The sequence below is a fragment of the Ovis aries genome, chromosome 16, assembly GCF_016772045.2.
Source record: "Ovis aries strain OAR_USU_Benz2616 breed Rambouillet chromosome 16, ARS-UI_Ramb_v3.0, whole genome shotgun sequence".
Lineage (NCBI taxonomy): Eukaryota > Metazoa > Chordata > Mammalia > Artiodactyla > Bovidae > Ovis > Ovis aries.
This window is the reverse complement of record NC_056069.1, coordinates 12,856,742-12,873,108: the sequence shown is the minus strand read 5'-3', so window position 1 is coordinate 12,873,108 and position 16,367 is coordinate 12,856,742. Positions and strand designations below refer to the sequence as shown.

At 41.3% G+C, this 16,367-nt stretch overlaps 1 protein-coding gene across 9 annotated transcripts in view; it reads left to right on the top strand.

Annotated features, from left to right (window-relative positions):
• The window catches only part of MAST4 (microtubule associated serine/threonine kinase family member 4), a 618,855-nt gene that overhangs the window by 286,976 nt on the left and 315,512 nt on the right, over nucleotides 1-16,367 (top strand). For 3 of the 9 annotated variants that reach the window (XM_060400346.1, XM_060400347.1, XM_060400345.1), the window contains exon 4: nucleotides 6,869-6,943. The exons of the other annotated variants lie outside the window; for them this stretch is intronic. In XM_060400346.1, the coding sequence (XP_060256329.1) occupies nucleotides 6,869-6,943 (75 nt within the window). The remainder of the gene's footprint in view (nucleotides 1-6,868; nucleotides 6,944-16,367) is intronic. 9 annotated transcript variants of the gene reach the window in all.

Below are 16,367 nucleotides of genomic sequence, written 5' to 3'. Positions count from 1 at the left end.
TCACCGCCCTCAGGAGAAACCAGCCTTGGTGACACCTTGATCTTAGATTCCTAGCCTCTAGAACTATGAGGTGGTAGAGTCTTGTTGTTTAAGCCACCCCATTTGTGGAATTTTGTCACAGCAGCCCTAGGAACCAAATACAGAGAAATGACTTGGCAGAGACTGATAATGGTCAAAAGGGTTGAATTTGAGATGCATTCTGAAGTTAACACCAGGAGGATTTGCTGGATTGGAGATGGGTGGTGGGGCGGATGTTTGGCCCTTGGGAACTGAGTTTAAGGATGGGATGGCCGGTGACCCCTAGGTCATTGGGTGAGTGGTGGTGCCCTTTCCTGGAGATTAGGAACACTGAGGATGATAGATTTGGGGGACAGAGGTCCAGAATTGGGTCAGGGAATTGTGAGTTTGCAGTCCCTGTTTGACGTATCAGAGTAGGCAGTTATAGAGGTGAGGGGAGATATCAGCAGGGTCATAAATGGTGACCACTCCCTCCCCCACAAACGCTGCAGTGCCTGGCCTGTTCACTCCCGTGAGCTGCGACCCCAGGTGTCGTGGACCCCACGGATGCGCAGAGATGATTCTATCAGCACCCAGATGCTTTATGTGATGTTCAATGTGTTTTTCTTAATGTTTGTATGCTCAATCATATCCAACTCTTTGTGACCCCATGAAGTGTAGCCCGCCAGGCTCCTCTGTCCATGGGATTTCCCAGGCAAGAATACTTGAGTGAGGTGCCTTTTCCTCCTCCAGGGGATCTTCCTGAACCAGGGATTAAACCCACGTTTCCTGTGTCCCCTGCATTGCCAGGTGGATTATTTACCTCTGCATCATCTGGGAAGTCCTATTTTTCTTGATATATACTAGAAAAAAAAAAAAAACAAAAACGTAACTAGCACAACCAAGCCATGATTTCAAGATGTTATTACTTAGGCCATCATTAAAATTTGAATATATAAGTTTTTAAAAACCAGAGTCATCTTTTTAAAGAAAACAATTAAGAAATGAGTAGTATTATATATGTAGCAGATGTAATAGTATGCATTGTATGTGGATATGGGGGAAAAAAATAAATGACTAAGGTTTGGGACATAGTCTAAAGCCTTTGTAAGGAGTTACTAGGTGATTCCTACCTCATGACAGTTTTTGTTTGTTTTTTGGCCACATGTCATGCAGGGATCTTAGTTCCTAGACCAGGGATCAAACCTGAGCCCCTGCAGTGGAAGGGCAGGGTCTTAACCGCTTTGTTTTGTTCTAACTGCAGGTCAAGTCAATAGACTTGGTAGTAGAGACCAGCATTTGTTTAAAAAAGAGTTAAACTAGATCAGAAAGTAGAGCATACTGCTGGTGGTATTTGGAGGCATAATTTCATGATGCAGAATATCTTTCTCAATGAACATCACAGCAAGAAGTTAGAAAGTCTCTGGGTTTGCTTTCCTAGTTGCAAGTATCACTTCCCCTGTCCTGTTTTGCTGCCTCTCCTCTTGAGCCAACTTGAAAAACTTGGGTTTGTAAGGAGACAGGAAAAAATGATGTACTTTCATCTTTACAAGGTCATGAATAGTTTTCATAACTATTTCGTAACTCCTGTTTCATAGGAGGTTTTCATACATTACCGTGAGATTAGTTCCATGGGTTTTAGAAGCCTATGATATCATCATCGAAAATATATAGCCCATTTCTTCCATGTTCATTTGGGTTTCTGATCCCTATTTGATACACCTGGTAATTGCTAGATCTCCTTAGCTTGTGAATTCTTCCAATCAATTTATTTGCATGGTTTTTTGACTGCATGGTCCTAGATTGCTTTATTGATGTGCCTTTACCAGGACCTGTTTGCAATAGCTTTGTTGTACATGCTTAAGTATAATGTTGAGTAAGAACTTTGATTGAAAGTGAAATATATTTATTCAAACGAAAGGATGTCTCAGGGTTGTGTGAGAATGCTTATTCTTATACAAGAGTGCGTGTGATTCTTTTCAGAATTAAAACTACTTTGAATGGATTTTTAAGAAGTCCTCTAGGAGCCCTTGCAGCAACTGTGTGATACTTCTTTTTTTTTTTTTTTCCTTATGATAAAATATCTAGGTTGGAGATGTCTAATGAGATATTTCTTTAAAAAATAATGCCAAAATTATACATACACTTAGTTTTAAATTTTCCCTGTGGCTCTAATTTTGAGATAGAGTAACTTATACCTGATTTAAAGAGTTAGGCATTTAAATAATCTGATGTCAGCCGCTGAATTCATTGGGCACCCATTATTTCACACCTGATATACTGTTTTCCACAGAGCATTCTTATAAATTTGTTTATGTGATGCAAATTAGGCTAAGTACTACCCTATCAGATCTGTAATGTTTAGGGAACAATAATTTCTCTAAAAGTATAGTTTGCAGTGTTCAGGGATGTTTATATTTCTAAAATGACTTAACAGGAGAAGCCTTGATAAAAGCATTTTAGTATGGAGCTGATAGGTGTCTCATTAGGTTTCCAGAAAATGCACATGTAAACACTTCTTCAGTCATCTTTCAATAGTTTATTTACATAACTGAGGGCTGCTACTTTTATTGGTTATCACAGCAAAATGATTTAGTAAGTGGACCTAAGTGATAGAAGATGCTTCTGTTTCTAGAAACTAATGGTGAGGAACCCAACCCTCCTCCTTGGCCCCCTACCCTGGCAGTAAAGAGCCTCTGTTTACATATGTAAATAAGTCATTCAGTTGAGAGTCCCATTGGATCCCAGGTCCAATCTGTTATTTTGCTGATGTTGATGACATTAGCCAGAAGGTAAAGGGTACCAAGAGACTGAAGTCTCAGCCTGGAATGACAGATACCGGAGACAACCAAAGGCTATCTTTTAAGAGGAGAAGTGGATTCTTGGGACTAAGAATTTAGGAAAAGAAAATAAAGGCACAAATTTTGTCTTTAATGTTGGCCTGAGTGATAGAATTTAATGTTTCTCTTGAACATGGCCAGCTATACAAATGAATATGCTGTGTAAGGATGTTGGTTTCATGCCATCCTATTTTTGAGAGCCCTGTTTCCTGTTTAAAGAATGTAAAATATTTCATAATTGAACTCATGAAGTTGACTTTGCTCAGATATATGTTGTTTGTACCTGTCTTGGATGTAGGAATCTGGCTTAAAATAAGAAAGGAAAACTTTTAAATTAAGGTCTCCCTAAACAAGATCGCTAACTTTTTCGCTCTCCTCTTTCACTTTCATCAAACTCCCGGGAGATGGTGATGAACAGGGAGGCCTGGCATGCTGCGATTCATGGGGTCGCAAAGAGTTGGACACGACTGAGCGACTGAACTGAACTGAACTGAAAACAAGATTGCTCGGAGAAGGCAATGGCACCCCACTCCAGTACTCTTGCCTGGAAAATCCCGTGGATGGAGAAGCCTGGTAGGCTGCAGTCCATGGGGTCGCTGAGAGTTGGACACGACTCAGTGACTTCACTTTCACTTTTCACTTTCATGCATTGGAGAAGGAAATGGCAACCCACTTCAGTGTTCTTGCCTGGAGAATCCTAGGGACAACGGAACCTGGTGGGCTGCCGTCTATGGGGTTGCACAGAGTTGGACACGACTGAAGTGACTTAGCAGCAGCAGCAGCAAACAAGATTGCTAGGAGAAATATCAATAACCTCAGATATTGCAAATGACACCACCCTTATGGCAGAAAGTGAAGAGGAACGAAAAAGCCTCTTGATGAAAGTGAAAGAGGAGAATCAAAAGTTGGCTTAAAGCTCAACATTCAGAAAACGAAGATCATGGCATCTGGTACCATCACTTCATGGGAAATAGATGGGAAACAGTGGAAACAGTGTCAGACTTTATGTTTTTGGGCTCCAAAATCACTGCAGATGGTGATTGCAGCCATGAAATTAAAAGACAGTTACTCCTTGGAAGGAAAATTATGACCAACCTAGATAACATATTAAAAAACAGACATCACTTTGCCAACAAAGGTCCATCTAGTCAAGGCTATGGTTTTTCCAGTGGTCATGTATGGATGTGAGAGTTGGATGGTGAAGAAAGCTGAGCACTGAAGAATTGATGCTTTTGAACTGTGGTGTTGGCGAAGACTCTTGAGAGTCCCTTGGACTGCAAGGAGATCCAACCAGTCCATCCTAAAGGAGATCAGTCCTAGGTGTTCATTGGAAGGACTAATGCTGAAGCTGAAACTCCAATACTTTGGCCACCTCATGCGAAGAGTTGACTCATTGGAAAAGACTCTGATGCTGGGAGGGATTGGGGGCAGGAGGAGAAGGGGACGACAGAGGATGAGATGGCTGGATGGCATCACCAACTCGATGGACATGAGTTTGAGTGGACTTGGGAGTTGGTGATGGACAGGGAGGCCTGGCGTGCTGCGATTCATGGGGTCTCAAAGAGTCGGACACGAGTGAGCGACTGAACTGAACTGAACTGAAAGTGAAGAAAGCAGCATGTCCAGTCTGTAATGAATTGAGTTCTTCTCAAAGGTTCCTATCTAGGGCATAGGTATGGCCACCTTTCTACAAAGCCTTAGTAACTCAATGCATGAGCCACTGACCACCATCAACTTTTTTGTTAACAATAGAATACAGTGTGGCTGTTTTTGAAAATTAAGATTAGGTTAAAACATGAGTCATATGGAGAAAAACTTGCTGTGAGCTGTTCAGAATTCCCTTATTTCTATTCCATATGCAATTCATTAAAATGACATTAATACTCCAGGCTGTTCTTTGGTTTCTATTAAGATGCATTACTAAAAAAGATAAAAAGATGTATTACTGGAATCTGTACAAATATATTGATTGTCTCATAGGCCTATTTGTTCACCACAAGCAGACTATTGTAACGGAGTCAGTGTACCTGAGAATAAATGAAACAAAATGGAGACCAGGTTTTAAAAACACGCGGCCCCCTCCATTCCCCTTGAAGAATGTGCTTGTGCTCTTTAAACCAGCCTTTCAGTAACTGGGAGTTTAAGATTGAGGTTCTCAGTTTAATATCAGCATCTGCCCCCTGCTGAGTTCATGGTGCAATTAGCTAATTAAAAAAAAATAACATTTTTCACCTTGAAGTCAGAAGAAGAGCAATAAACCACAGGCTTAGGATTTAGTTAATTTGCACATTGACTGTAATTGTGTATTTAATGCCAAGATTAACTTTTTTTTTTCCCTGATGAGTGGGAGCCTGGCACTACACACTGCAACTCTTAAATCAGTTATAATCATTCCATAGGGAGCTTGATAAGGGCAGATAATTCTATAGATATATTAATGAGGCTAATTATTTATTTACATCTGGTAACTTTTTAAGGAGAAAAAGCCTTAAAATCACTTTCTGATAAACCATTAAATTTAAAGGAGATTTCAGGTTAAATAAATAATCTGTGATTTTAAAAAACGACTATTTCTCATGTAAAATCTATTGATTCTATTGAATAGAAAGTCATACTCAATTTTTGTTTGTTTGTTTTTGTTTTTCCAAATATTCAGTGAGTTAATGAGAACAATTTCTGCTGTCAAAGCTTTTGGTGTCTTTTCTAGGTCAACTAAGATTTAAAACTATTGCTTTGCATTTTTTTTTCCGGAAGAGGGTAGGGAAAGAATGCATGTTGGCAGGGCAGTTAGTAGGAAAAACATAATCCTGACTTGCAATCTGCTGCTTATGACATTTCCTTTTTGAAAGGTAAGCGTTACACTTTGGATGCCGAAGCAGTGATGGTTGGCAATTCAAGTGGGTGTGATTGATCCACGTCTTTAAAGTAATAGCACTGTTATTCTTAGAAGAAAAAAGAAAAGAATTCTCAAGTATGGTAATACAGACCCTGCATTTTTACTAATATAGAAGGTCTTTTGCCCTCCTCTGTGAGCAGATGCTAACACTCATCTGACAGATACTTCACTCCCTGTGGAGAGGCTCACTTGGACCAGGGGCCTTACTTCCAGAGGTTTACAGACCATCTCTCTGTGGCTTTCATCTCCCTGTCTCTGAAGTCACTGCCCACAATGGATTGCGCTTGCTTCTTAAATTCTTGCTTACTGTTGCCCAACTTTGAAAGATGGAGAAGTGAAACTCTATTCCATGCATGGGGGTCCCTATTCCAAACTTTTCCTTTAAAATACAGTTGCTTGGGTTTCTTGTGGTGTGTGTGTTTGACATGGAATGAGCAGTGGGAGGTGTTAAGTTTTTCTCTGTGGTCCATTTGTCACGTGTGTGTGTGTGTTTACAAGGGTTGATCTAAGGAAACGACCACCATTCTACACAGGTTAGGTTATAAACTTAATTCTCAATCTCTGAGCCAATAAAGCTTAATTGCATTCAGGGATAGAGCTTTTGGTGGCTGCCAGATACCAGGAGTTCTGCCAGGATGACGAAGAGAGGAGCTTCTAAGCCAAGAGAGTTTTCGTGATTTGGGGAAAGATTATGATTTCTGTATCTTTTTGGTGTTAACCGCATGAGTGGCAGGTTTAAGAATGTGTTCTGCTACTCTAGGAAGAGTGACTTCATGTTCAGCGAAATCATGCTTCAGTTTTCCTTAATATCCTTGATATAATTAGAGACAGTATCAGGTAATAGGAAAACGCACACTTGGGAAATGCGATACTGGCCTGTGTTCATGATTATCACACACATCCATAGGAGGGCTGTTTTTAATAAAATGACTTGCACATGGCATGCACCTTTGTGGGCGAGGCGGGAGGCGGGGGGGAGTTGTGTCGTGTGTTTTTATTGCTGGATTTTAGCTGAAACAGACAAGTACAGTGCTGTTAAACGCTGTCCCTTTCCCTTTTCTGACCATTTCCCCATCATCCCACGCCCCGCCTTCTCCTCTCCCACCTCGTTCATCCCCATCCCATTCGCTGTCAGGAAGGGCAGCCTCCGAAGAGTCATTTCAACTCAGCCCGACATCGCCAGAGACTAGTGGACCCCGCTGCTTCAAAAGTGAGTGTGTCCTGTCGCATGGTGCATGGCGGTGTGGTCCCTGTGAGGAAAAGGGGGTTGTGGGCCTTTGTTTATGCTGGTGCCTTTGATGGTCTTAGAGGAGGCAAGGTCTTCTCTACTGATTGAAGACCGTCCACATCAAAGGAGTTGTGGTGTCGAACCACTAGACCTGGAAACCAGCAAAACCCTGATAAGTGGCACCTGCTGGTTTCCGTGGGTGTAAACACTCCCCCCACGGCCAATTTCAAGCAGCCCTGTGACAAATGTGACCTCAGGGCTGGACAGAGGTGCCCCATAGAGCTCTGTTACATCCAGACACAGTTGATATACTTCCACATTAAAATATAGCAAAATAATTAGGAAGTGAACCATTTGGGGTATCTCTTATCTTTATTTTCAATATAATGTATTTCTTTGGAAGTTTAGATAGTTTTAGTCAACAATAACGGCTGTTTTTAACAACCGGCTTGTAAAATTCCTGATAATTTTACCCAGCTGGTGTACCTGGGCTCTAGTTCCACATATGATATATTTGTGGAGAACAGCTCAAGCCAGTTTTGTCGTGTTCAGCTCTGATGGTCTACAGAAAAGTGGCTGAGGTTTTGAGCAAGGATTTGCTCTCCCTACACAGCTTGAGTAAATCACAAGTCTGTTCTGCGGCACACAGGCTTTTATTAAAGAGACATTTGCTGGCCACTAGGCACAGAATGTTTCTGCAGCCTATCCTGTAAACTCGGCGAAGGGCTCTGTGCTCAAGCCTTTTAGGTGCTCCAGCCAGATCTCTTTGGAAGGTTCTACTTAAGGTGGATGAGCTGACAGCTCTCTGGAGACAGGATGCTCTCATTGCTATGGTGGGCATCATTCACTGGAGCCCCTCTACCCCAGCTGCTGAACATAAAGCCATGGCACAGCGGGGCCTCGGTGCCAGACCTCAGGGTCTGATTTACAGACCTTCATAGATTCTTAGGCTCTGTTCGTGCAAAGGTAGAGAGTATCTGTAAACTGACTTTGCCAGGCCCCTTACCTTAAAGACCACTAGTGTGAACAATGAAATCCTGTTTCTAACATCCATTATATTGACCAGGTGACCACTGATTTTGATTTCAGCAATGAAAACCCATTTCAGTATGAGCAAACGCGTACACTGGTGTGACTGAGAAACAGATACCTCTGATGTAATGCTGGTTGGCCACCCTGGGGGAGTCAGTGATTAGGATATAATCTTTAATCAATATATAATATTACATTGCCTATGTGGAAGTATTTGGAAGTGGCCCCCAAATGTCATAGCATTGTGTGACATTTAGGGGTGTCTCCTCCCCCCTCGCAAGTTCTAAACAACTCAGTTTGACCTTAAGATGAAGTCATGAAAGTTTGTGAGGGGAAAAAATAAACTAACTCTGAATAAGTTGGATGGTTTCATCATGTAAGAGGTGAACATTGCTAGGGTAGAGCCTAGCTCAGAGGACACCAGGTCCTTCTCAGACCCAGCCTAAGAGTTCTCATCAATGAGGCAGTAAAACATCCTGTGGTCAAGCATATCCCATTATACCCAGCATGTTCCTCTTGGTCAGTGGTGTGTTAAGGGCTCAACTTGGCACATGCTTTTGTTCCTCCTCTTTCTTTTTTCCTATGTTCGTTTCATTCTGCCTTGGCATTTTCAGAAATACTACTGTGCCTCACCATGCAAAGTGCTGTCTATTATACTGTAAATTAGACAGGTTTCTTCTATTGAGTCTTTGTTGTTCTGTTTTGTCTTGAGTGAGAATCATGGCTTCTTTTTCTAGACACGCTCTGAGAAGAGCTCATTAAACTGCTAAAAAGAAGATGTCTGGTGCCTTAATGTGCTATGTGAATAGGTTCAGCCAATATTCACAAATAGGCTTTAAAGGTCAAATCCCTTCTTCCCCAAATACTGCAGTACTAGAAATTTAAGAAAGGCCTAAAATTTTTTTCTAACCTTAAGAACTGATGAGGGGAAACACATTTGCCACGTGGATTGGTTACTTGAGCAATGAATATAAAATGGAAATGTGCATTAGTGTAGCCAGTGACCTTTTGTTATAAGCACATTGGTGCTTAGACTCTGCACTGCATTACCTTCAACTCAGTAACCTGCATTGTTATAAAGAACCCTGGCAGATTCTGGGGTCAGTAATAACTTATAGTAAACCAGCTACTAAAGTTTTTGAGAATATGGGTTCTGTTGAGTCGGCATCGCAGTCTGGGGAGAAGTGTAATCAAACAGAGATACTTCGCTTCCCATTAGCAGTATGGAGTGGTGAGGAAGAATATCCTTGACTGGGATGTGCACTAGGCTTCGTCATGAGCCAGCTCTGTGACTGTGGGCCGCCATGCAACACTGAGCCCCCATGGCTCAAGGTTCTCTCTTGTATGAAATGCGTGTGCACGCTAAGCCGCTTTAGTCATGTCCAACTCTTTGCGACCCCGTGGACTGTAGCCTGCCAGACTTCTCGGTCCATGGGATTCTCCAGGCAGGAATACTAGAGTGGGTTGCCATTTCCTTTTCCAGGGGATCTTCCCAACCCAGGCATCGAACCTACATCTTTTATATCTCCTGCACTGGCAGGCAGGTTCTTTCCCACTAGCGCCACCTGGGAAGCCCATAAAGTGAATGTCACTCAGTCGTGTCTGACTCTTCGTGATCCCATAGACTGTATAGTCCACGGAATTCTCCACGACAGAATACTGGAGTGGGTAGCCTTTCCCTTCTCCAGGGGATCTTTCCAACCCGTGGATCAAACCCAGGTCTCCCGCATTGCAGGCGAATTCTTTACCAGGTGAGCAACAAGGGAAGCCCTCTATTAAATGAGAGTTTATTAAATATTCTCTTAACCAAATTAAGGAATTATGTTTCTTTTTCATCAAGGCTTTTTATAGCTAGATACTTTCCCACTTAGTCTGAGATTTTTGAATGACATTCCTCAGTCCTAAAATTCCTCTAGAAACAGCATCTTTCCTCATGAATTCCAAAGCATTATTTGTGGGCGGTCTTTTATCAGTGTCTACAATGGATGCTAATTTTTTAAACAGAATTACTTTAAAGCTGTGGGGGAAAATAGGGACCAGAAACAAGCAGCTCATTTTCTACTCAGGGAGTTGGTTTTTTGTTTTTTTTTTTTTTAGCCTGAATTTTTTAATCTTAGTCTTCGAAAGCTTTTGAAAGTGCTTTGAGTATAGGAAAACAAGCTCTTAAATCTGTTTTATTTGAATAAGAGTTAAAGAGTGAAGGAAAAATCAAAGGTAAGTAATGTACCTCTGAATGGCTAAACTTGTCCACTGGGAATTTCTAAAATATATTTCATTTGGAGAATATGCTCACCTGTCTATCCCCCAGTATGAACCCTTCACACAGTAAATGAACAGAGAAGAAAACAGGCAGCAGGAATAATAGTTCAAAGACCAGTGAACAGTTATTTGTGGAGCTGGTAAAGAATTCTGTTAAATAAAAATCAGTTTGATATGGGAGCATCAGGGACATGATCTGGGGAGGCAGGAGGTGGACAGAAAAGAACACGAGAGTGTACAGAGGATTAGTTTTCAAATCTCCTGGCATTTAAGCACAAAAGGATGATGAAGATTTATTCTAGATGAGCTGTCATTTTTCATTGGAAGCTTTGTTGGTTCAGAATAAATAGGTTCATAGAGATCGTATTGAAATTTTGAGCATGTGACAATAAGTAGTGGTGGGCATAGCATCTAATAAATTTCAAAACCAGAAAGTGTTGTAATATTCTATCCTCTTAAAAAAAAAAAAAACAACTCCCTAAATGGACAGATATTCCAGCTAACCAAAACCCTGCATATGATTCTAAGATACATCATTTCAGTATGCCACAGGGCTTGAAAATCCTTTATACTAATTCTCAGTGATTTCTCTACGTTTCTCTAATGAGAATAAGGTTTATAAAACCTGGGCTCTCCTGCTGGGAGAATCAGCCCTGAGCTATCTCAGAGCCGACTGTCTTCTTTTCTCACTAATATAAACCTTTTAGGATTGATCCTTTTCTTCATTTTTATCTCTCTGAAGAGTAAATGTCTCTGGGACCTTAGAAACCCATTGTTTGGAGGGGGCAAAAGGCTGCATTGACCAGGGTTCATAATTGCAAACATGATATAGAATAAAAGCCATGGAAATCATGATATTGTGTTTCTTTCTTTAATAACAAAAGAAATAGGGTGTTTTTTTAAGCACTAAGGGGATAGGCTTTAAAATATTGAATATCTACATTTTAGAGCCTTATTATGGATTGAATTTTTGGATGGTAATTAACACCTTCCTAGTCCCAAGAGTTTCAAGTGTTAAAGGATAATTTCTGCTTTTTCAAGGCTATAATACTTGTTACTATATTTAAGGAGATATTAATAGAAAGATGGGGAAGGGGCTGGGAAGATTGGTTGCCATAGTTATTCTGGGAATATTTTAGTTATATAAAATGTTGTTACAACGTAAACTTTTTGTTTTTACAAAAGATTTTAGGGGTAGTACATTGCTGATAGAAAATTTTGAGGCAGTTTACAGTTCTTGTTTGTATATCAGCTATCTATGAATTACTTCTGGTCCTGGCTAAAATGGGTGTTGATCTCATATCTGAAACTTAACAGCTGTGACATTAGGGCGGTTAGTTAATTACCCTAAGAAAGCCTCAGTTTGTTTAGCTGAAAACAAAATAATATCCATCTTGTGGGATTGTTTTGAGGAGTAAATGGGAGAATGTATATAAAGTTTTTACTGCACAGGTAGGGACTTAAGTGAAAGTCACTCCATTGTGTCCAACTCTTTGCGACCCCTTAAACTATACAGCCCATGGAATTCTCCAGGCCAGAATACTAGAGTGGGTAGCCTTTCCCTTCTCCAGGGAATCTTCCCAACTCAGGGATCAAATCCAGGTCTCCTGTATTGCAGGCAGATTCTTTACCAACTGAGCTATCAGGGAAGCTCCAAGGCACTTAATGAGAACCAAAAAATTGTAGCTATCCTTTAAATTATGATTATTCTTATTATGGATATCAGGTAATCATTATCTAACTTTTCTAAGATTTTTTTTTCCCTCATATAAAATAAGGGGTTGAGGTAGAATGTCTGCATTGTTAAAAGTGTGTCCAGTTCTCCTTATGTTTGAATGTCTGGTGTGTACTCAGCTGTGTGGTAGGTGTGGAGGAATATAGCTTGTAGGATTTAGTTCTTACCTTTAAGAATATAGTGTAATTGGCAAAGAAATAATGCAGAGACAATAATCAATTGTTTGGTCAACATACCTGAGCTGCATTAATTTCAAACCAAAGGACCTCTGTGGCCACAGTCAGAAAAATCTTCCTGAAGCTTGTAGGTTTTCATCTGGGTCCTGAAAGAAGCAAAGGACTTTTTAAACCTTATGAGCGTGGGCATGAACTTTGTGAGAATGCGTGAGGTAATGTCATAGGCCAGACTGGAGTGGAGTGAACGAGGTGATGTGTTCCTGAAAGGCTGTTCCTGGTGGGAGGCAGACAGGCTTTGCCTCGGGCGGCTTGTTCTCAATGAAGTTCTGTGTACTAGTTGCATGGCCGAGGAAAAGTCTCTTGTTTCCTCATCCGTACAGCTCAGGAATAACAATATCCACCTCACTGAGAATGTTGTTACAATGAAATGGTCTGGTGTCACCATTCCATAGAGTGATTGTGCTATTTTGGGGACAAAAATGACAGTTTTTAGCTAAATTCGACAGTCTGCCCTATGACCCAGCAATCCCAATAGAAAAGAAGTGGCCTCTGTCCAAGGACACAGATGCTTCATGCAGCCTTGTTGTTACACCAGAACATTTGGGGATACTGTGCACTGACTGAAGGAGTGATTGGGAAAAGAGAAGGCATCGCATAACCCCCAGCAGTTAGAAGCAGCAGCCTTCAATGCAACGATGTGGATGGTACTGAAAACGTGTTACTCTGTGAAACTAAGCTTAAACAAATTCACTTCTTTACTACCATGCTCGTAATGTCGATTAAAAATGCGTAAACATCGTACAGTTTCCAGTTTCCAGGAGCTCATACAAATGGCTGATTGTCCATTGGGCACATCGCAAGGGTAGGCTGGAGGCAGGTAAGAGGTGTGGGAAGGTGCTGTCCGAATAAACTGATGGGTGGGAATAATGTTCTCTGTCTGAGGAGTATGCTTATCCTCTCCTGTACCCTTGAATTTCCCCATGAGAAAGTAGATAGGCCAAGAAATAAGACATAAGGGAGACTTAAAGAAGTCTCCAGAGGTAAAAGCAATGCTCCTGTGCATCGTGGAGCAGCTGGCACTTAGGCAGCCCCGAAGCTTGTTCGCCTGCTTCTAGGTGCTGGTACACCTGGGACTGACAACTTTAGTCCTCACAGCATCCCAGGAGGGCGGTACTATTGATCACCTAGTGGCAGATGAGGCCACGGAAGCTTGCACGAGATCACACAGCTACTAAAATGGGAGCTGGGATTCGAACCTGGGATTCTTGGGCTCTTGGGATCCCTGTCCTTAACCATCCTGTATACAATGGCTGGAACTGAAGTGGTGAGGAAGAACCAGGCCTTTTTCTCCCATGTGTCCTTGGACCATGCCTAGCAGTTGCAACTACCTACTTTTTATGGAAACTGCCAATTGGTGTGTGTACTTGTATATGTATGCATGTATATAAAACTTTTTATACACATTCACAAGTGTACAGCTTGATGAATTTACACAAACTGGACAATCCCATGGGACCAGTACCCAGAACAGAACGTGTAGGGCAATGCTGAAAAACCAAATCTTCTGTCACTTTTACTGGGCATGAAGTTCCAATTGCTGGAAAGCAACATCATGAAAAACCTAAGCCTTTAAAAGCGAAAAACAATAGAAATATCAAAGATTCTGGAAATGGCTGCAGGTTTTGGGTGTTTGTAAGGTGTAGGAAAAGCCTTCCACCTTTTCTCAGTTTTTACCACAGTTGCTTATGTTACAAATAGCGGAGGACACAGACCACTCCTGAAGGAAAGCAGAAGGTTTTCCAATGAGTTTAGGGTCACCTCACATTATTTAAGGATAAAACAGATTGACCTGCAGGCCTTAGACAGAAATAAAGATAAACGCCTGCATGGTGTGGATCATAAGATGGCTTTGCAATGGACAGGTAAGTGAACTTTCACTTCTCCCCTGGTTCTTTAACTTCCCAGCACCTGTCTTTGATGTTCAGCCTCAACTCCTGTGGGCTGCATTTGTCAGCATTGCGCTCTAAGGGTGATGCTTTCCCCAAATCCAAACAGTTGGCTTAGGTTCAGACTGAGTCTGAAGTTGTGTTTTGGGGTCACATTTGCAATGTGATCTGTCCACCTGGCACCCCTGTGCATGTTTTGCTGCCTTTGGCAGACAGCACAGAGAAGTGAAATTCCCTGCAGGAGGCCCAGAGCTAGTACAAGCTGAAGCCCACTCAGTCCCTGTGCATAGCCACCACGCCATGCCCTTTGTACTGCCATCTTGGAGGGGCACCTCCCTTTCCCAGGGGACACCCTGTCCCGAGTGGCATTTCTCAAGGTTCAAAAGGGAGGCAACCACAGTTCCCACAGTGATGTGTTTTCTCCCTCCAGTGCCATATTCCTCCTTTGACCCATAGCCTGCTCTCCTGCCACCCGACTCCACAGTACTATTGACCTATGGAATGCTGCAAAACTGTCTGAAAAGCTTTCATTTTCCTTACCATTCCTGTGTGTGACTATCCCAGTTTACTGGATTTATTTCTCTATTAGCATTAACAGAATTCTAGAGCCCTAACAATTCAGCTGAAGAAATGGGCAGAGGGCACCCCAATTTTTTCAGCCTAACATCTCTCTACTCAGACACATACAAGTAATTCTACAGAAAGTGGGTTCCAATTATTTATTTTCCATGATTCTGTCTATAATGTATGACATAAACACAGTCTTGAAGCACTCAAAATTACAGGGCTGCAACATGCTTTTGGAATTCAGCTCCTGTAGTTCATACTGAATGATTTGGGTCTTGTGACCGAGCATTACAGGATTTATTTTGTAGACTTGAAGGTGGGTATAGCCTGCTGCTTTTGAAGAATCACTCTTTAATCTTCAACAAAATAGTCTTTTCATTGAGGTATAACATACATACAGAAAAGTACAGATATCTTAAGCTTGCTATTATCCCAAAGATCTTAGTAACTGAATTTTTTTTTCCTGTAGTAGTAATATTTCCCAAAATTGCAGATTTCAGTGAGCTTTCACACACTGACTATGCCCAGGTCACAACTCCAAGGTTTAAAATACAGTGCATTACCAGCACCCTAGCAGACCCCTTGTCCTACCCTTGTAGCAGTTTTCAGAATGTTTTAAATTTCCATTTTTGTTTTCGGAGTCACGTTTCTTTCCTGATGCTTGTCAACATCCTAATTGATTGTCCAGTAAAATGATGTTTGTCTTTAAGAAAAGAATGGGACTGGGTTTCAAATTGGAAGTAAAGAATGTGTGAAAACCATTTTGACTTTTAATATTTTAGTTGCTAGAATTTCTATTTTAGGCCCATTTAAATGTTGTGGCTGAAAATATTGAGAACTGTTTGACCTGTTTGTCTTTCCTAACACAGATTTTTTTTTTTTTGGTAGCAGTTACCTTTTTCTGTTCTTTTTTTGTTTTTTGTTTGTTTTAACTGACAGTGGTTAAGTAGGCATAGGTAAATTGTTACAGCTCAACCTATCTTATCCTTGGGTGGATTTTTTTTCCCCAAGGACTTTAAAGAACTGGTGAATCGCTCTTGTTGGCTTTTCTCATAGTCCTCAGAGCAGTGCTTACCAAAGATGTGTAACAAGCAGTTGGCCAAGATGCGGTTAGTATTTTATTTGGAGGAAGGGTGTAGGAAACCTTTTTAATTTAGAGGTTAAAAGATCATCAGTGGGGTTAGGACTCTGATGATGGAAAAGATTAAAGGCAAAAGGAGAAGGAAGCAGCAGAGGATATGGTTAAATGGCACCTGAGGATCGAAAAAAGTCAGACACAACATAGAGATCAAACAGCAACAATGGACAACACAGGTTATCCAGTTTAGCTTTAGATTTATTTATGAAGAATTACTGAAATCATTTCTCTGCCTTCAAGGAGTCTTGTATCCTGTTTGCCCCTTATAATCCTTTGCCCCAAGGCAAAAAGAAAAACAAATCAAAACATAGCTGGCAACTCTAAAAGATTAATTTAAACATTTAGCCAGGCAGTCCTTGAAAGTGAAGTTACTCAGTGCTATCCAACTCTTTAGGACCCCACGGACTGTAGCCCACCAGGCTCCTCTATCCATGGGATTCTCCAGGCAAGAATACTGGAGTGGGTTGCCATTTCCTTCTCCAGGGGATCTTCCCAACCCAGGGGTTGAACCCAGGTCTCCCTGCATCACAGGCAAATGCTTTAACCTCTGAGC